At 42.6% G+C, this 22,537-nt stretch overlaps 1 protein-coding gene across 1 annotated transcript in view; it reads right to left on the bottom strand.

The window, feature by feature from the left end:
* Positions 1-7,246: 7,246 nt before the first annotated feature.
* LOC311136703 (branched-chain alpha-ketoacid dehydrogenase kinase-like) overlaps positions 7,247-22,537 on the bottom strand; it is a 45,578-nt gene continuing 30,287 nt past the window's right edge. Inside the window, exons 8-11 of the mRNA XM_084170944.1 lie at positions 18,911-19,039; positions 17,989-18,078; positions 8,363-8,518; positions 7,247-7,796 (exon numbers count right to left, since the gene is read on the bottom strand). Of these exons, the coding sequence (XP_084027070.1) occupies positions 7,652-7,796; positions 8,363-8,518; positions 17,989-18,078; positions 18,911-19,039 (520 nt within the window). The 3' untranslated portion in view covers positions 7,247-7,651. The remainder of the gene's footprint in view (positions 7,797-8,362; positions 8,519-17,988; positions 18,079-18,910; positions 19,040-22,537) is intronic.

The following is a 22,537-nucleotide window of genomic DNA, read 5'->3' as shown; positions in this document are numbered from 1 at the left end:
GAAATTCCAAATCAGGAACTCTGGCCTCTTTCTAGAGCTCTGACCTGAAGATCACCGACGTTATGATTCGACCGTGTTTTTTTTCCGAGTTCACAGTTGTCTTGATAGCACCATAAATCCAGCGAATGCCAGACTTTGATGACAGTTTGATGACAAAATATGCCCACAAGGACCGCCGCGCCACCTTCCTGTTCGAGTGAGCACAGGACAACAAGGTGAGTCCAAAAATGTATTCTATGCTGCTGCATAAATGATGTAATATGCCAGGTAGATATGTATACAGTAGCTAAGAAAGAAATGCTAAGTGTATGTTGTGTAGTAAGCTGTTAGTAGCCCATGTGCCTCACCCTAATAATTTGGTCCCTTTCCCCCTCATAACTTAGCCTACTGTTCTGACTTGGTGGTGCACATGTAGCCTATAGCCTGTTTTAGAGAACTGTCATCATTGAATATTGTAAGAGCTTTCATTGTCTGCTTATATACCCACTTTATTAATCCTACGGTTCTGACTTGGTGTACAGGGAGAATACTGTAAGAACAGCCCATGTTCTGAATTCTGTCGCTGTACATTTCAAAAGTGCTGAACAAATAGTTATATTGACTACGTCCGTCCTAGCTTGCTCATTAATGTCTTAATCGAAATTACGGATTGCCTCTCATCTGCTCGTCATCCCCTTATGCCATAGTTTGTACATCTCAATTGTCAGTAGAAACCACATTTGTTTAAGCAAGTCAGCCATATCGGCTATGTTTTTAAGAAAGGCAGTAAATGAGGCTGAATGAACTGTTTCGTTGCCAGACAAGGCTATGCTGATAGCCAGGTGTAGCGGTGGTAAGGATTAACTCCATGGTGCTGAAAAGAAAGCTCTGCTGTTGGGACAGCTTTATGTAGGCCCTAACAGTTTGTGGGCACCGTTTGTCACCGTTATAGTGCAATTAATGTATTGTTTAGTGTTGTGAAGTGGCTGGCATGCATCAACATTTTTTGGTTGAGTTTGCCACACCAAGATGTACATGCTAAAATTGCCACTGAATTTCACCAACATCTTGAACTCCACTTCTCTCAGTACAACACTACGAACCGAACCTCATCACTACTCTCCTCCGACAAGACCTGCAAAGGCTCCCTCTTCTTCTTAACCCGTCCTCCTTATCTCCTAACCTCCCTACCTTTCCATCCAACTCTGCTCCAGTCACAGCCCAGTGTTGCTCAACCACCTCCACAGGATTTCACACTCCACTCTGTACGAAAATGTAATGCAACGTTCAATTAAATGGAAACGGTGCTGTTCTAAACGACCAGTTCAAAAACGGGGAGGGTTGGGTTGTGGGTTCAAAATGCACCGCTGCCCTTTAAATAACTCACTCATCGAGGAAGTGCTATTATGCTGCGTTAGTAACCAAGTGGGAATTTACCACATGAAAATCCACTTGAATGGCTCTCCAACTGGTAATTACTAATGGGAAAGTTTATCATCCTGAGCTCCAACTTATCCCACATGTGGTCCTTGGATGTCACCTACTAAGGAAGTTACCTTGATAACAGCATTTTCGGCAGATAAAACGAACAAAACATTTATAGAAAGCAGTCTATTAATGTGGTTTTTGAACTATATCATTTGTTTACAAGAATGATAGCTGTACATTTAGTTTATGGTTTCGCAGCTTGTTGGCCATTAGCCAATCAGCGCTTCTCAACGAGTTCAAAGCACGTGAACACATCCAACTGGTATTTACGACTTCAGAACTTGTACATTTCCACCTCCCACTTGGTTGCAAATGCAGAATCAATGCCCCAGGTGAAGCGGGTTAGCGTTGATTGCATTCGTATTGGAACCGGGCTGCCTCCCGGGCGTGAGCCAGGTGCCCCGTTTTGGCTGACAGAGAAGTCTGCTCAAGACAAAAGGTTAAGCACATTGAGTAACTCAATGTAGCAAACGTTTAATCAAACTGAACGCATCCACCTCTGCATTCCAAGAGGAGATGGCTGATATGAACACAATGATTTACTTAAAGTAAAGAGTTGGGACATTCACCTAGATAAAAAATAATTTGTATCACCTCAATAACCGAAATTGTGATCCTCACACGATCGACAATAAGAATACATGTTTACATGTCCTTTCTACATCCATCTATGGATGAATGACAACAATTACGTTTGTAAATTGCCCTGGATTAAAGTTTCTGATAAATCAGTATGTCTCAGCCTTCAGTCTGTGGACTGGCACTGGTTCTCTGGTATTGCGGACCTGTCCTTCAGTTTAGAAGCCGTTGCCAATTTGATTAAATTCAAATGGTTCTCTCAAAGGAGGAGGCTGACTAGGCCAGTGTTTCACAACCCTGGTCCTCGAGTACCCACAACAGTACACATTTTCATTGTAACCCTGGACAAACAAACCTCATTCAACTCATTGAGGGCTTGATGATTAGTTGACAAGTTGAATCAGGTGTGCTTGGCCAGGGTTACAATAAACATGTGTACTGTTGGGGGTACTTGAGGACCAGGGTTGGGAAACACTGGACTAGGCAGCCCAATTCAGATATTTATTTCCCCTAATTGGTCTTTTGACCAATCACATCAGATCTTTTTCAGAGCTGATCTGATTGCTCAAAAGACCAATTAGTGAAAAAAGATCCAAATTGGGCTGCCTTTGTAAACACAACCTAAATGACTACAACTGTACACATAAAACTCAACCTGTCAAGTCACTCTTTCAATCCAATCACCCCTTTCTCTCTCACACACACACAAAAGTGTGTGTATTGTAAAAAGGAAGTGAAAATCCAATTCCACCCATGAAGAAAATGTTTAATGCCCAAGAAACTGTGAACAATGACAATGTTCAAAACAGACTGACATCAATAAAGTAATCCATGCCAGTGCATACAGCAAGTAACAACACCACTCCATTTCGACATGAATTGGAGAAGGAAATTGAACATGGGTGTGTAGGTCTTCATTTCAAGACCATAAAACCATGTTTTCATAAAATTTACACAACTAGATAGGGAGAGACAACTTGAGTCCACTTCGGTATGTAATGTCATGCTTCCAGAAATAAAGTAATGATCTAAAATTAGAGTATTAAATTACTATTTTTTGTGCTAAAATACTGAACAAAATATAAATGCAACAAGCAACAATTTCAATGCTTTTACTGAGTTACAGTTCATATAAGGAAATCAGTCATTTGAAATAAATTCATTAGGCCCTAATCTATGGATTTCACATGACTGAGCTTAGGGCGCAGCCATGGGTGGACCTGGGAGGGCATAGACCCCCCGACTTGGGAGCCAGGCCCAGCCAATCAGAATACATTTTCCCCACAAAATGACTTTATTACAGACAGAAATACTCTTCAGTTTCATCAACTGTCTGGGTGGCTGGTCTCAGATGATCCCGCAGGTGAAGAAGCCGGAGGTGGAGATCCTGGGCTGGCACGGTTAAACGTGGTCTGCGGTTGTGAGGCCAGTTGGACGTACTGCCAAATTCTCTAAAACCACGTTCGATGCAGCTTATGGTAGAGAAATTAACATTATCTGGCAACAGCTCTGGTGGACATTCCTGCAGTCAGCATGCCAATTGCGCGCTCCCTCAAAATGTGAGACTTCTGTGGAATTGTGTTGTGTGACACACTGCACATTTTAGAGTGGCCTTTTATTGTCCCCAGCACAGGGTGCACCTGTGTAATGATCATGCTGTTCAATCAGCTTCTTGATATGCCACACCTGTCAGGTGGATGGATTATTTTGGGAATGGAGAAATGCGCACTAACATGGATGTAAACAAATTTGTGCAGAACATTTGAGAGAATAAGGTTTTTGTGCATATAGAAAATATCTGGGATCTTTTATTTCAGCTCATGAAACCAACGCTTTACATGTTGTATATATTTTTGTTCAGTATACAAGTCATAACCCATAAGCTATTATGCTGGTTTTTTTGTGTCAGGCTTCATCGCTTTTGCCAGCAGGGTGCAGATTTGGATAGGGCACATCCTTCTTGCAGTCACTAAGGTATTGCCTTACCTCCATAACTTGCTACATTTGCACACACTGTATATATATTTTCTGTTGTATTTCTGACTTTATGTTTTTTTTACCCCATATGTAACTCTGTGTTGTTTTTATTGCACTACTTTGCTTTATCTTGGCCAGGTCGCAGTTGTAAATGAGAACCTGTTCTCAACTGGCTTACCTGGTTAAATAAAGGTGAAATAAAATAAAAAAAATAAAACTCATGCTAGAAAGATCCTAATTCTTCTCTACCTAGCCCCATCCCAAAACTTTAAAATCACAGGGAACATCTATTAATAACCAGAGGTATATTCAGCGAGATGAAACATTGCGAATGTTCCTCACTGATTTGTATACGCTGAAGGATTTACATGCAAATTCCCAGCACTCTTATGCCAGCAGGCCAGACCACATACCTGCAGTTCTATATCCTGATAATTCATCATGCACCTTAAATGTTCACCATACTCAAAGTACGGTTTCAAAAGTTTGAAAACGTATTGACCTCTCTCGGAATGTGTTCAGTAACAAATGCCTTCGCCACCAAGCCTGCTTCAAACAAAGGAAATTAGCAACCTCTGAAATATTGACATTTTTAACACTTTCTCTGCAGATACATTAGCAGAACATGAGTAAACAATACTTATTCCGGTGTATTGAAAGCAAAACACAACTTATAGTTCAGATATTATGACACAGCAAGTGATGAGCATTTCCAAATCCCCCTAAAATTAATTATGCAAATATTTTATATTAGATTGATTAACATGGTATAAGTGTGAAATTGCATTACAAAGATGAGATTGACCAGCGGTACTGGTTAAGTTAAATTAGCATGTCGTCATAAGGACCAGCATCACACACACAGTAAGGCAACTGAACATCTCTGCTTGTGACCTTGCTTAAGCCCTTGACAAAATGGCGCTGAACCAAGAGTTCACTCAACAGTTCTTTCTGCTTGTTTTCTTCAAATTGATTCACAAGCGTTGTTCGACTGGTGTTTTGGCAGCTTCCTCCGTGGTCTCCTCCACAGGCGATTCAAGAGAAGTCATTTGAGGGCAGCATCATCCAAACTCAGATAGTAGCCAGTGGAGTGTGTAAAGAGAGACCTCTCTCTTCCCTTCTTTAGTCTTTTTAAATTTGCAGAAGCTATGCAACACAAGTAACTTAAAAGGCAGACCAAATTAACTTTAAGGCAGGTTTTTGTTCCCCCCTTTCCTTTCTACCAAAGTAACATCAACACTAACCACTATGCATGCTCTGCTTATGAACTGTACGCTCAAGAGTTCAAAAACCCTCAACGCTGAAGAGATGCAAAAATGCTAAACAAAAAGAGGTGAAAGTGCCAACTGGGCAGCCATTTAAAGTTGAGGGAGAAATAGGAAACTTTAAGAGGCCAGTTTGTGAGGAGCCAACTGGTCACCAGTGGTGTAAAGTACTTAAGTAGTACTTTAAAGTATTTTTACTTAAGTCGTTTTTTTGGGATTCTGTACTTTACTATTTTTTACTTTTACTTCTCTACATTCCTAAAGAAAATAATGTACATTTAATCCATACATTTCCCTGACACCCAAAAGTACTCGTTACATTTTGACAGGAAAATGGTCCAACTCACACACTTATCAAGAGAACATCCCTGGTCATCCCTACTGCCTCTTATCTGGCAGACTCACTAAACACAAATGCTTAGTTTGTAAATTATGAGTGTGCCCCTAGCTAGCTGTCAATAAAAATAAAACAAATAAATTGTGCTGTCTGGTTTGCTTAATATAATGAATTTGAAATAATTTGTACTTTTAATACTTACAGTGACGGAAAAAAGTATTTGATCCCCTGCTAATTTTGTATGTTTGCCCACTGACAAAGAAATGATCAGTCTATAATTTTAATGGTAGGTTTATTTGAACAGTGAGAGAGAGAATAACAACAACAAAAAATCCAGAAAAACACGTCAAAAATGTTATAAATTGATTTGCATTTTAATGAGGGAAATAAGTATTTGACCCCTCTGCAAAACATGACTTAGTACTTGGTGGCAAAACCCTTGTTGGCAATCACAGAGGTCAGACGTTTCTTGTAGTTGGCCACCAGGTTTGCACACATCTCAGGAGGGATTTTGTTCCACTCCTCTTTGCAGATCTTCTCCAAGTCATTAAGGTTTCGGGGCTGACGTTTGGCAACTCAAAACTTCAGCTCCCTATGGGATTAAGGTCTGGAAACTGGCTAGGCCACTCCAGGACCTTAATGTGCTTCTTCTTGAGCCACTCCTTTGTTGCCTTGGCTGTGTGTTTTGGGTCATTGTCATGCTGGAATACCTATCCACGACCCATTTTCAATGCCCTGGCTGAGGGAACCCAAGATTTGACGGCCCCGTCCATCGTCCCTTTGATGCGGTGAAGTTGTCCTGTCCCCTTAGCAGAAAAACACCCCCGAAGCATAATGTTTCCACCTCCATGTTTGACGGTGGGGATGGTTTTCTTGGGGTCATAGGCAGCATTCCTCCTCCTCCAAACACGGCAGGTTGAGTTGATGCCAAAGAGCTCGATTTTGGTCTCATCTGACCACAACACTTTCACCCAGTTCTCCTCTGAATCATTCAGATGTTCATTGGCAAACTTCAGACGGCCCTGTATATGTGCTTTCTTGAGCAGGGGGACCTTGCGGGCGCTGCAGGATTTCAGTCCTTCACGGCGTAGTGTGTTACCAATTGTTTTTTTGGTGACTATGATCCCAGCTGCCTTGAGATCATTGACAAGATCCTCATGTGTAGTTCTGGGCTGATTCCTCACCGTTCTCATGATCATTGCAACTCCACGAGGTGAGATCTTGCATGGAGCCCCAGGCTGAGGGAGATTGAGCTATTTTGTGTTTCTTTCATTTGCGAATAATCGCACCAACTGTTGTCACCTTCTCACCAAGCTGCTTGGCAATGGTCTTGTAGCCCATTCCAGCCTTGTGTAGGTCTACAATCTTGTCCCTGACATCCTTGGAGAGCTCTTTGGTCTTGGCCATGGTGGAGAGTTTGGAATCTGATTGATTGATTGCTTCTGTGGACAGGTGTCTTTTATACAGGTAACAAGCTGAGATTAGGAGCACTCCCTGTGTGCTCCTAATCTCAGCTCGTTACCTGTATAAAAAGACACCTGGGAGCCAGAAATCTTTCTGATTGAGAGGGGGTCAAATACCTATTTCCCTCATTAAAATGCAAACAATTTATAACATTTTTGACATGCGTTTTTCTGGATTCTTTTGTTGTTATTCTGTCACTCACTGTTCAAATAAACCTACCATTAAAATTATAGACTGATCATTTCTTTGTCAGTGGGCAAACGTACAAAATCAGCAGGGGATCAAATACTTTTTCCCTCACTGTAAGTACATTTGAGCAATTCCATTTACTTTTGATACTTAAGTATATTTAAAAACAAATACTTTTACTCAAGTAGTATTTTACTGGGTGACTTTCACTTTTACTTGAGTCATTTTCTATTAAGGTATCTTTACTTTTACTCAAGTATGACAATTGAGTACTTTTCCCACCACTTCTGGTCACATATCAGCCTAGCCCTGGCTAACACTGAAATGGCTGAGCCCCTTGGTGGAAATGTATCTGTGCTCCCTGCAAGTGGTCTTAGACGCGGAAGCTTTCTCCCTTGCCGTCGATGTGGCGCAGGCGCAGGTAGACGTCGGTGCCGATGCCCTGCATGGACTGGATGGACAGGGAACCGCCCAGGTACTCAGCGTACGCCCGGGAGGTGGGCAGCCCGAAGCCAAACCTGAAGGGCACACAGTTTCTCATACGTTAATAATATGGAGCTTTGTAAACTGACACACATTAACAAATTGATAGATTTATTTTTGCATTGCAACATGCAAGGACTTCCTTCAAGAGAAAGCAAATGTGTATAAATAATTTGGGGCTGCTAAACAGATGTAAACATTAAACCTCAGAGTCATAAGATGTTTGCACTAATGACGTACTTCGTAGGTTTTATCTCCATGACTACTTAATGGCAAAGAACAGTTAAGATAACGTTTTTTACTTCCATCCCCATCCCCCTTCAAGTCTCAATAATCCATTGGATAAAGTAAACCCATGTGAATCAGTGAAATGGAAGTGTGTGCCATTGTTCTGCTTTACGTGGCATCCCATGGCACACTGGCAGTCAATTCAACCCTGCATTATGAGATTAAGAACCGATGCAGTAGCAAGGGGATCAACAGACAGGAGCACACAAAGAGCAGGATTATCACGTGCATCAATTACCTAGTTCACACTCATTATGGCTGAACTGGTGAAAATGTTTTCCAACTGAAATTGTATACAACCCGTCTTACTCACCCGTGCATTGGGCCGGACTGAGGCCCACTGTTGGTCAAGGTGTTGAAGAGATTGTTCATGCGAGGGTCTTGGTTGCTCTCTTCAGCTGTGCTGTAATGGTAGTCTGTCACCTTGTCCAGGATGCTGTGAGGGATGCCGCCACCACGGTCTGAGATCCTGACGAACATGGAGGATACCCCAGGGTTACACAACAAGATCACATGAACATTATACCTGCCACAGTCACATTCACTACCGCCTTGCACACTCTTGCCTGCAAACAAGTTTTTATTGGACAAATTCAGTTTATCCCCGTTTCGGTTCCTTTTGCTTCCATTTAAGGGTGCGTTCGTAAATTCATTCTGGCTATCTCCTCCGATTTCAGAGCACTCGTCTGAGTGTGCCAGAGCCCAGAATAACTGATGCCAACGCGCAACCTGTGTCAGTAAACGTTGGCCAAAAAAAGTTATCAAATTGTTGCCAGCAGCACAGTCACCAATGCTCTAGACATGAAAACAGCTTAACCACCTCTAATAGGTCGAGTAAAATGGTCAGTGAGGTGTTCTCTCATTTTTGTCTGGAAGTAGCTAGCAAGCTAGCCAACTTTTGCCAGTTAGCTTGGGTGCTTGACTGCCGTTGTGAGGTCAGAACGTTCGGATCAAACCTACTCCTCAGCCAGAGCATCCAGTGTTTGTGCTGATCGCTCCGATAGCGAAACGCTCTGAATTTATGAACGGAGAACCTGGCAACGCTCTGAATTTAGGAACGCCCTGAGCGCACTCTGCGCGCACTCGGGCACTCCAGAGTGAATTTATGAACACACCTTAAGAAACGTTTTGTCAACAGAATCGGCGGAATGAATATATCCCTGGTCACACACACAACCACAGTTCACTTTCATAGCAGCCACATAAACAGCTCATTGTATATCATTTATATAATTCCTTCTCGCATCTATACTATATACAGTGAGGGAAAAAAGTATTTGATCCCCTGCTGATTTTGTACGTTTGCCCACTGACAAAGAAATGATCAGTCTATAATTTTAATGGTAGGTTTATTTGTACAGTGAGAGACAGAATAACAAAAGAATCCAGAAAAACGCATGTCAAAAATGTTATAAATTGATTTGCATTTTAATGAGGGAAATAAGTATGTGACCCCCTCTCAATCTGAAAGATTTCTGGCTCCCAGGTGTCTTTTATACAGGTAACGAGCTGAGATTAGGAGCACACTCTTAAAGGGAGTGCTCCTAATCTCAGCTTGTTACCTGTATAAAAGACACCTGTCCACAGAAGCAATCAATCAATCAGATTCCAAACTCTCCACCATGGCCAAGACCAAAGAGCTCTCCAAGGATGTCAGGGACAAGATTGTAGACCTACACAAGGCTGGAATGGGCTACAAGACCATCGCCAAGCAGCTTGGTGAGAAGGTGACAACAGTTGGTGCGATTATTCGCAAATGGAAGCAACACAAAATAACTGTCAATCTCCCTCGGCCTGGGGCTCCATGCAAGATCTCACCTCGTGGAGTTGCAATGATCATGAGAATGGTGAGGAATCAGCCCAGAACTACACGGGAGGATCTTGTCAATGATCTCAAGGCAGCTGGGACCATAGTCACCAAGAAAACAATTGGTAACACACTACGCCGTCAAGGACTGAAATCCTGCAGCGCCCACAAGGTCCCCCTGCTCAAGAAAGCACATATACAGGCCCGTCTGAAGTTTGCCAATGAACATCTGAATGATTCAGAGGAGAACTGGGTGAAAGTGTTGTGGTCAGATGAGACCAAAATCGAGCTCTTTGGCATCAACTCGCCGTGTTTGGAGGAGGAGGAATGCTGCCTATGACCCCAAGAACACCATCCCCACCGTCAATCATGGATTTGGAAACATTATGCTTTGGGGGTGTTTTTCTGCTAAGGGGACAGGACAACTTCACCGCATCAAAGGGATGATGGACGGGGCTATGTACCGTAAAATCTTGGGTGAGAACCTCCTTACCTCAGCCAGGGCATTGAAAATGGGTCGTGGATGGGTATTCCAGCATGACAATGACCCAAAACACACGGCCAAGGCAACAAAGGAGTGGCTCAAGAAGAAGCACATTAAGGTCCTGGAGTGGCCTAGCCAGTCTCCAGACCTTAATCCCATAGACAATCTGTGGAGGGAGCTGAAGGTTCGAGTTGCCAAACATCAGCCTCTAAACCTTAATGACTTGGAGAAGATCTGCAAAGAGGAGTGGAACAAAATCCCTCCTGAGATGTGTGCAAACCTGGTGGCCAACTACAAGAAACGTCTGACCTCTAATTGCCAACAAGGGTTTTGCCACCAAGTACTAAGTCATGTTTTGCAGAGGGGTCAAATACTTATTTCCCTCATTAAAATGCAAATCAATTTATAACATTTTTGACATGCGTTTTTCTGGATTTTTGTTGTTGTTATTCTGTCTCTCACTGTTCAAATAAACCTACCATTAAAATTATAGACTGATCATGTCTTTGTCAGTGGGCAAACGTACAAAATCAGCAGGGGATCAAATACTTTTTTTCCTCACTGTATATATATATATACAGAAAAGTATGTGGACACCCCTTCAAATTAGTGGATTCGACTATTTTAGCCACACCCGTTGCTGACAGATGTATCAAATATAGCACACAGCCATGCAATCTCCATAGACAAACATTGGCAGTAGAATGGCCTTACTGAAGAGCTCAGTGACTTTCAACATGGCACCGTCATAGAATCAGTTTGTCAAATTCTGCCCTGCTAGAGCTGCCCTGGTCAACTGTAAGTGCTGTTATTGTGAAGTGGGAACGTCTAGGAGCAACAACGGCTCAGCCGCGAAGTGGTAGGCCACACAAACCCACAGAACGGCACCCCCAAGTGCTGAAGCTAAAATCGTCTGTCCTCGGTTGTAACACTTACTACCGAGTACCAAACTACCTCTGGAAGCAACGTCAGTACAAGGAACTGTTTGTCGGGAGCTTCATGAAATGGGTTTCCATGGCCGAGCAGCCGCACACAAGCCTAAGATCCCCAATTGCAATGCCAAGTGTCGGCTGGAGTGGTGTAAAGCTCGCCACCATTGGACTCTGGAGCAGTGGAAACACGTTCTATGGAGTGATGAATCACGCTTCACCATCTGGCAGTCCCACGGACGAATCTGGGTTTGGCAGATGCCAGGAGAACGCTACCTGCCCCAATGCATAGTGCCAACTGTAAAGTTTGGTGGAGGAGGAATAATGGTCTGGGGCTGTTTTTCATGGTTCGAGCTAGGCCCCTTAGTTCCAGTGAAGGGAAATCTTAAACGCTACAGCATACAATGACATTCTAGACGGTTCTGTGCTTCCAATTTTGTGGCAACAGTTTGGGGAAGGCCCTTTCCTGTTTCAGCACGACAATGCCCCCGTGCCCAAAGCGAGGTCCATACAGAAATGGTTTGCAGAGATCGGTGTGGAAGAACTTGACTAGCCTGCATAGTGCCCTGACCTCAACCCCATCAAACACCTTTGGGATGAATTGGAATGGCGACTGCGAGCCAGGCCTAATCGGCCAACATCAGTGCCAGGCCTAATCGGCCAACATCAGCACCAGGCCTCACTAATGCTCGTGGCGGAATGGAAGCATGTCCCCGCAGCAATGTTCCAACATCTAGTGGAAAGCCTTCCCAGAAGAGTGGAGGCTGTTATAGCAGCAAAGGGGGGGGACCAACTCCATATTAATGCCCACGATTTTTGAATGAGATGTTCGACACAGGGGTCCACATACTTTTGGTCATGTAGTGTATCTACGTGCTCTCCTCCGCTCACCTTTGTCCTTAGCTTGTGGACTTCAGTGCCCAACACATCAGTTGTCTGTGACCAGGCAAAAATACCTTTCCCTCATATCATGACAGCTACACAGACTACATAATTGTCACATCATAGTTAAATCACCATAGCTGGGTCATTCCTACCATGCAGTGTCATTTGAACCTCAATTTTTGAAAATAGTTTTCTATCATGTTTGACTTTCAGAAAAACATATTGGTCAAGCTTAGGCACGTAAAACATTTCTGGGTGCATTTTCCAATTTGTTAGGTGTGTAATCTTAACAGGGTGGACATTTTGAGCCTAAATTAGCCATAGCTCTGTGAGCGAGCAAGATTGAGCTAGCATAATGGTAAACACTTGAACAGGATTTTAACTTCCCTATCAAACATATTTTAACATTTTGAATTCATTTTTTTTGTTTTGTATAAATAATTTAGCCTAACAGGGTGAAAATGTTTGAGTGGGACATACAGACTAACAACATGAAACATTGACAACTAGATAAAACTGAGTGTTTATATTTATTTAGCTTTGCACCATAGTTTTCCCACCAAAGAAATGGACACTTCCTGAATGTGGGGTCATTGTAGGAAGGGGTTGTTTTCTTAAATTGAGAATTACAACAAACTAACAGGGTGGAAAGTGGTATCAGGGACACACAGAAAATAAAACAATAATAAATACAATAATAATGAAAAAAACATTTGTTATGAAAGAAACTAATAACTAGGACTATAAAATAATGAAGCAAGACGTACAAATTTTTATGGCTTATGTTTCTTGTGGAAGTTGATAAATAACACCTGGGGACATGGCAAAAACGCCTACATCCACTGACAAAAAGTGTTAAAAATGCATAAAATATTTGTGTTTTTAAGGTAAAGGACACCTGACCTTATATTTAAAGCCTTTTGGAATCCACATTTTACACTAAATAAGAACTGATATTTCCTGGGGACAGAAAAGGCACCGCCTAGTAGGATAATAATAATAATAATATGCCATTTAGCAGACGCTTTTATCCAAAGCGACTTACAGTCGTGCGTGCATACATTTTTTTGTGTATGGGTGGTCCCGGGGTTCGAACCCACTACCTTGGCGTTACAAGCGCCGTGCTCTACCAGCTGAGCTACAGAGGACCACAGGACTGACCCAGCTACTAGAACTAACGCTTTAGTAAACGGTGGTCCTCTGTAGCTCAGCTGGTAGAGCACGGCGCTTGTAACGCCAAGGTAATGGGTTCGATCCCCGGGACCACCCATACACAAAAATGTATGCACGCATGACTGTAAGTCGCTTTGGATAAAAGCGTCTGCTAAATGGCATATTATTATTATTATTATTAAACCTGTTACAATCATGCAGTACAGTGTACAGTCAGCAGCAAGCAGTTTAGCAAATACACCGGTGGGCCCCGGTGGCAATAAATTAATAAAACCAAAAGCTTACCTTGACTTGGAAGAGTTCCAGTGTTGGATAGCCATAGCCAGCTAGCTAACATAGCATCCCTCTCTGTTTGAGCCGGGTGTTTGACTAGGCTAAACTAGCTAGCTGCATTCAATGCTAGCTGAGTAAGTGAAAGTGAAAAAAGATATACTAAGAAATATAGCTAGCCCTCTCTCTCTTGCTTCTTAATTTTGGAAGAAATTAATTTGTTAAAAACTGTTCAACTATTGTCTTTCTCTCTGAGTCAACTACTCACCACATTTTATGCACTGCGGTGCTAGCTGTAGCTTATGCTTTCAGTCCTAGACTCATTCTCTGATCCTTTGATTGGGTGGACAACATGTTAGTTCATGCTGCAAGAGCGGTGATAGGTTGGAAGACGTCCTCCGGAAGTTGTCATAATTACTGCGTTGTCTATGGAAGGAGGTGAGAACCACGAGCCTCCTAGGTTTTGTATTGAAGTCAATGTACCCAGAGGAGGACAGAAGCTAGCTGTCCTCCAGCTACACAATGGTACTACCCTACAGAGTGCTGCTGAGGCTACTGTAGACCTTAATTGCAAAACAGTGTTTTAATCAATTATTTGGTGCCATGTGAATTTATTTAGTATAGTTTTAACTAAAAGGGATAACTTTAATGTTTCACAATTTTTATGAAATTCATTGAGGAAGATGGCCCTCTTCCTCCTCTGAGGAGCCTCCACTGATGGCCACTTTAAATTAGGGTTAGGTCACATGAATTAATCTGTCCGCTGAGCGAGAATTTAACTGTTTGACGCTGGTGCCCACTTTATAAAATCATGATATTTTGATAAACTGAATTAAATTGAAATACTTCTTACATAAATACCCTGTCTTAATATGTTGTGAATAACGTGTGTAAATGATTAACCGTTCATGAGAATGTCTCTCTGATATCAGGGGAGCTCCCCAAATCAGTGGGGCCAGAGCGGTTTGACGCTTCTGACAACCACTTTTCGGGCTCTCATTAGTGTCAAGCTTCGATTCTGCAAGCAATCGACTCATCTCCTAAGATTCAGTATTTTTGCAACGGAGGAAACTATTTTCCGTAGTCTACTTCGAGAACAAACTCTCGCATCTTTCACAGCAAAGAAAAAGCAAGCTAGCGATGGAGCGAGAGAAGGTGGAGGGGTACAACCAGGCATGTTGGCCACCAGGCAGACAGTCAGAACCATGCATCGGTAATCAAAAGATCTAGGCTATCGCAATACTGTTTTCCGCAATTTCTTGGCTTGCAATGTCTCGCCTAAGTTCACTAAAATAGGGGCCATCAATGATTAGGCTGAGCTATTCTACACGCAACAGACCAAAGACCAAACACACACAGAAAATAGGAGAGAAAGAGGAACAGGTGAGGGAGAGAGATGATCGGGGCAGGCAAAGAGACAGTCAGAACCGTACGCATAGGCTATATCTTGGCAATCTGTATCTAGCAATGCCTCGTAAATTAACCAAAAGTATATACAGTGGGGAAAAAATGTATTTAGTCAGCCACCAATTGTGCAAGTTCTCCCACTTAAAAAGATGAGGCCTGTAATTTTCATCATAGGTACACGTCAACTAAGACAGACAAAATGAGAAAAAACTATCCAGAAAAATCACATTGTAGGATTTTTAATGAATTTATTTGCAAATTATGGTGGAAAATAAGTATTTGGTCAATAACAAAAGTTTCTCAATACTTTATATACCCACGGGGTGAGATCTTGCGTGGAGCCCCAGATCGAGGGAGATTATCAGTGGTCTTGTATGTCTTCCATTTCCTAATAATTGCTCCCACAGTTGATTTCTTCAAACCAAGCTGCTTACCTATTGCAGATTCAGTCTTCCCAGCCTGGTGCAGGTCTACAATTTTGTTTCTGGTGTCCTTTGACAGCTCTTTGGTCTTGGCCATAGTGGATTTCGGAGTGTGACTGTTTGAGGTTGTGGACAGGTGTCTTTTATACTGATAACAAGTTCAAACAGGTGCCATTAATACAGGTAACAAGTGGAGGACAGAGGAGCCTCTTAAAGAAGAAGTTACAGGTCTGTGAGAGACAGAAATCTTGCTTGTTTGTAGGTGACCAAATACTTATTTTCCACCATAATTTGCAAACAAATTCATAAAAAATCCTACAATGTGATTTTCTGGAATTTTTTTCCTCAATTTGTCTGTCATAGTTGACGTATACCTATGATAAAAATTACAGGCCTCTCTCATCTTTTTAAGTGGGAGAACTTGCACAATTGGTGGCTGACTAAATACTTTTTTCCCCCACTGTATTAGGCCATCAATGAGTATGGCTAAACTATTCTTCATAGTGCCAGAGAATTGAAGTTTCACATCACCAAATGCATCAGTTTAATTAGGCCTAAATGTGCAACACAAATTAATTGCAAAGTCCCTCTTTGCAAAACATTTCCACTGCATTTCTGCCCTTCCACAAAAGAACCAGCTGCCATCATGTTGACGAGGACAAGGCTGGAGATCATTCTGTCATGCTGATTGAGTTAAAATAACAGACTGGAAGCTTTAAAAGGAGGGTGGTGCTTGAAATCATTGTTCTTCCTCTGTTAACCATGGTTACCTGCAAGGAAACACGTGCCGTCATCATTGCGTTGCACAAAAAGGGCTTTACAGGCAAGGATTTGCTGCTAGTAAGATTGCACCTAAATCAACCATTTATCGGATCATCAAGAACTTCAAGGAGAGAGGTTCAATTGTTGTGAAGAAGGCGTCAGGGCGCCCAAGAAAGTCCAGCAAGCGCCAGGACCGTCTCCTAAAGTTGATTCAGCTGCAGGATCGGGGCACCACCAGTGCAGAGCTTGCTCAGGAATGGCAGCAGGCAGGTGTGAGTGCATCTGCATGCACAGTGAGGCGAAGACTTTTGGAGGATGGCCTGGTGTCAAGAAGGGCAGCAAATAAGCAACTTCTCTCCAGGAAAAACAACAGGGACAGACTGATATTCTGCAAAAGGTACAGGGATTGGACTGCTGAGGACTGGGGTAAAGTAATTTTCTCTGATGAATCCCCTTTCCGATTGTTTGGGGCATCCGGAAAACACCTTGTCCGGAGAAGACAAGGTGAGCGCTACCATCAGTCCTGTGTCATGCCAACAGTAAAGCATCCTGAGACCATTCATGTGTGGGGTTGCTTCTCAGCCAAGGGAGTGGGCTCACTCACAATTTGCCCTAAGAACACAGCCATGAATAAAGAATGGTACCAACACATCCTCCGAAAGCAACTTCTCCCAACCATCCAAGAACAGTTTGGTGACGACCAATGCCTTTTCCAGCATGATGGAGCACCTTGCCAAAAGGCAAAAGTGATAACTAAGTGGCTCGGGGAACAAAACATCTGGGGAAACTCCCCAGACCTTAATCCCATTGAGAACTTGTGGTCGATCCTCAAGAGGCAGGTGGACAAACAAAAACCCACAAATTCTGACAAACTCCAAGCATTGATTATGCAAGAATGGGCTGCCATCAGTCAGGATGTGGCCCAGAAGTTAATTGACAGCATGCCAGGGCGGATTGCAGAGGTCTTGAAAAAGAAGGGTTAACACTGCAAATATTGACTCTTTGCATAAACTTTAATGTAATTGTCAATAAAAGCCTTTGACACTTATGGAATGCTTGTAATTATACTTCAGTATACCATAGTAACATCTGACAAATGTATCTCATAACACTGAAGCAGCGACCTTTGTGAAGACCAATACTTGTGTCATTCTCAAAACTTTTGACCACGACTGTATTACCTCAATTACCTCGACTAACCGGTGCCCCCGCACATTGACTCGGTACCGTTACCCCCTGTATATAGCCTCGCTATTGTTATTTGTACTGCTTTGTTATTTTTACTGCTTTAAATTATTTGTTACTTTTATTTCGTATTAGTCTATATTGTATTTTTTTGTGATTTTATTTGGTATTCTTTCTTAAAACTGCATTCTTGGTTAAGGGCTTGTAAGTAAGCATTTCACTGTAAGGTCTACACCTGTTTTATTCGGCGCATGTGACAAATACAATTTGAATTGTTCTGCAATCTGGGCTGGTAAAACATTTTAGCGTCAGTACATTTGTTCAGTGTCAACATCGATTTACGGTTCTTAAACACTACATGAGAGTAGCAGAAGTCTGCTGACGGTGCGTTCACTGTGGTCGCTTTCACTGTGGTCCTGAACCGCTGTTCCCATGGAAACCACACTGGGCATGATAAGCCTGCAGCTTAGAGGAAACACTGGCCCGAGGCATCAGGTTTCCCATTCAAACAGCTAAGCCCAGAGTCTGGGACTCCTCTAATTATTTAACCTTGTTAAAGGAGTCTTGAGTAGATAGAGGTTAAGGTAATCAGTGTGCCGAAGGTCACCCACTCACCTGATGACAAAGTCCACATCGTTGTTGGCGATGGTGACTACGACATCGGGCACGTTGTAAGGTGTGTCGAGGTGGCTTTCCATGGTGGCCCTGTGGGGACACAGGTAGAGGGGAGGTCAAGGGCAGACAGCGAGGACATTAGACTGTGTAGTCCTTCAACGTAACCCGACACAGAATCTGTCAGAAGGATTGTTTAAAGCAGGGGTGTCAAACTCATTCCACGTAGGGCCTAGTTTCTGCTTTTTTCCTTTCAATTAAGACCTAGACAACCAGGTGAGGGGAGTTCCTTACTAATGAGTGACCTTAATTCATCAATCAAGTACAAGGGTGGAGCCAAAACCCGCACTCAGCCCTCCATGGAATGAGTTTGACTCACTGGTAGATGTCACTTGTGTTATTATGACACACCCTAAAACACTGCCTTCTGGGAAGGAGGAACATGAGTCAGAGTGAATGGTCTGTCTGCTAATTGCGACATCTGAGACGGAGCTCCAAGAACAGAACAGAAACACCTCTATTCCTAATCCTCATTGGACTGAATGGCTGATTTGAATCTTATTGAACACACACACAATTTAGCAACCCTCTCATAAGTGCCAGGGCAACATTTCACCACCAAGAGCAGTAGCACACAGCTAAATACTTTGAAGAAAAGAGGGGAGGTTGTCAAACTAGAGATTTAGTTATGTATAGTCTAAAAATGGCTACCGTGGAGTCTGATTTCCTGTTAGATAAGTCGTCAAAGGGAAAAGGTATGAGGGAAATAAGCTTTTCGTTCTAGGGAAATTGAGGTGAAACTGAACCTAGGATGACTTGGGATCTTACAGGTGATTAACAAGAATGACTCACAGGTGTTGAAGGGGAGGTTTCAGGGGTGTGTGAGTCGTCAGAAAGTTAGTTAAAAGGAGACGTGTTCTGGTACCTCATAGCGTTCTTCAGCAGTTCAGGCAGGATGTAGTCTAGGGGCAGAGGGATGAAGGGGAAGCGGGCCGCCACATGCCCGTTGATACGCACCCGCGGGGAGTTACCGTACTGGTGCTCACACAGACGCCTGCAGAAGACATGAGGGAGCTTGAGGAAACATGCATACACAGGCAAACGTACAATTGTGTACAGATACAGTGCATTCAGAAAGTATTCAGACCCCTTCACTTTTTGTTACGTTACAGCCTTATTCTAAAATTGATTAAATAAAACATTTCTCATCAATCGGCTGGAAAGAGGTAGAGAGAGAGGTAGAGAGAAATGTACAGAGAGAGGTAGAGAAAGGTACAGAGAGAGGTAGAGAGGTACAGAGAGAGAGGTAGCCGTAGAGAAAGAGGTACAGAGAGGTAGAGAGAGAGCGAGAGAGGTAGAGAGAAAGGTAGAGAGAGGTAGAGGTCGAGAGAGAGGTAGAGAGAGGTAGAGAGAGGTACAGAGAGAGGTAGAGGTAGAGCGAGAGAGGTAGAGAGAAAGAGAGAGAGAGGTAGAGAGAGGTTGAGAGAGACCCTTTATGGTTGTGAGGTCTGGGGTCCGCTCACCAACCAAGAATTCACAAAATGTGACAAAGACCAAATTGAGAGACTGCATGCAGAATTCTGCAAAAATATCCTCTGTGTACAACGAAAAACACCAAATAATGCATGCAGATCAGAATTAGGCCGATACCCGCTAATTATCAAAATCCAGAAAAGAGCCGTTAAATTCTATAAAACACTTAAAAGGAAGTGATTCCCAAACCTTCCATAACAAAGCCATCACCTACAGAGATATTAACTTGGAGAAGAGTCCCGTAAGTAAGCTGGTCCTGGGGCTCTGTTCACAAACACAAACGGACCCCACAGAGTCCCAGGACAACAACACAATTAGACCCAACCAAATCATGAGAAAACAAAAAGAGAATTACTTGACACATTGGAAAGAATTTACAAAAAAACTGAGCAAACCATTGTTGAATGCTATTTGGCCCTAAACAGAGAGTACACAGTGGCAGAATACCTGACCACTGTGACAGACCCAAACTTAAGGAAAGCGTTGACTATGTACAGGCTCAGTGAGCATAGCCTTGCTATTGAGAAAGGCCGCCGTAGGCAGACCTGGCTCTCAAGAGAAGACTGGTTATGTGCACACTGCCCACAAAATGAGGTGGAAACTGAGCTGCACTTCCTAATCTACCAAATGTATGACCATATTAGAGACACATATTTCCCTCAGATTACAGAGATCCACAAAGAATTCGAAAACAACCCCAATTTTGATAAACTCCCTTATCTACTGAGTGAAATACCACAGTGTGCCACCACAGCAGCAAGATTTGTGACCTGTTGCCACAAGAAAAGGGCAACAACAGTGAAGAACAAACACCACTGTAAATACAACCCATATTTATGTTTATTTATTTTCCCATTTGTACTTTAACTATTTGCACATTGTTACAACACTGTATATAGACAATGACATTTGAAATGTCTATTATTTTGGAACTTGAGTGTAATGTTTACTGTAAATATATTATTGTTTACTATCTACTTCACTTGCTTTGGCAATGTTAACATACGTTTCCCATGCCAATAAAGCACTTAAATTGAATATGTATTTATTTATTTAAGAGACAGACAGAAGGAACTGCACATAGAGGCTTGTGCTTGCCTGTGTGAGTGGACACGCTATATTTGTGTATGTTGCATTGTGCCACACAGAACTGTGGTTATTACTATGAACTTGAGAAGACCCTCATACAGAGCCAGTGGAAAACAGTGGTTACAGCCTAGATCTTAACAATATAACTGCCAGTCTGTCTTTCCCCACTATACAGTATATATTTATCATTGCTTGATTGTGGGGCTTAATATACATTTGTCTGCCTTTAATTTTTTTAACGATTTTTGATCAAAATGTTTTACATTAAATGCACTATGCATTATGTGGGTTGAATGCTGTAACACAGAATAAAGCAATTAATAAAAGTCCCATGATGGTAGTGACTAAAATATTTCAGTTGTTACTTACAGTGGGGAGAACAAGTATTTGATACACTGCCGATTTAGCAGGTTTTCCTACTTACAAAGCATGTAGAGGTCTGTCATTTTTATCATAGGTACACTTCAACTGTGAGAGACGGAATCTAAAACAAAAATCCAGAAAATCACATTGTATGATTTTTAAGTAATTAATTTGCATTTTATTGCATGACATAAGTATTTGATCACCTACCAACCAATAAGAATTCCGTCTCTCACAGGCCTGTTAGTTTTTCTTTAAGAAGCCCTCCTGTTCTCCACTCATTACCTGTATTAACTGCACCTGTTTGAACTCGTTACCTGTATAAAAGATACCTGTCCACACACTCAATCAAACAGACTCCAACCTCTACACAATGGCCAAGACCAGAGAGCTGTGTAAGGACATCAGGGATAAAATTGTAGACCTGCACAAGGCTGGGATGGGCTACAGGACAATAGGCAAGCAGCTTGGTGAGAAGGCAACAACTGTTGGCGCAATTATTAGAAAATGGAAGAAGTTCAAGATGATGGTCAATCACCCTCGGTCTGGGGCTCCATGCAAGATCTCACCTCGTGGGGCATCAATGATCATGAGGAAGATGAGGGATCAGCCCAGAACTACACGGCAGGACCTGGTCAATGACCTGAAGAGAGCTGGGACCACAGTCTCAAAGAAAACCATTAGTAACACACTACGCCGTCATGGATTAAAATCCTGCAGCGCACGCAAGGTCCCCCTGCTCAAGCCAGCGCATGTCCAGGCCCGTCTGAAGTTTGCTAATGACCATCTGGATGATCCAGAGGAGGAATGGGAGAAGGTCATGTGGTCTGATGAGACAAAAATAGAGCTTTTTGGTCTAAACTCCACTCACCGTGTTTGGAGGAAGAAGGATGAGTACAACCCCAAGAACACCATCCCAACCGTGAAGCATGGAGGTGGAAACATCATTCTTTGGGGATGCTTTTCTGCAAAGGGGACAGGACGACTGCACCGTATTGAGGGGAGGATGGATGGGGCCATGTATCGCGAGATCTTGGCCAACAACCTCCTTCCCTCAGTAAGAGCATTGAAGATGGGTCGTGGCTGGGTCTTCCAGCAAGACAACGACCCGAAATACACAGCCAGGGAAACTAAGGAGTGGCTCCGTAAGAAGCATCTCAAGGTCCTGGAGTGGCCTAGCCAGTCTCCAGACCTGAACCCAATAGAAAATCTTTGGAGGGAGCTGAAAGTCCGTATTGCCCAGCGACAGCTCCGAAAACTGAAGGATCTGGAGAAGGTCTGTATGGAGGAGTGGGCCAAAATCCCTGCTGCAGTGTGTGCAAACCTGGTCAAGACCTACAGGAAACGTATGATCTCTGTAATTGCAAACAAAGGTTTCTGTACCAAATATTAAGTTCTGCTTTTCTGATGTATCAAATACTTATGTTATGCAATAAAATGCAAATTCATTACTTAAAAATCATACAATGTGATTTTCTGGATTTTTGTTTTAGATTCCGTCTCTCACAGTTGAAGTGTACCTATGATACAAATTATAGACCTCTACATGCTTTGTAAGTAGGAAAAC

Source organism: Coregonus lavaretus (assembly GCF_964263955.1).
Source record: "Coregonus lavaretus genome assembly, chromosome: 10".
Taxonomy (NCBI): Eukaryota; Metazoa; Chordata; class Actinopteri; order Salmoniformes; family Salmonidae; genus Coregonus; species Coregonus lavaretus.
This window is presented reverse-complemented; position numbering and strand designations above follow the sequence as displayed.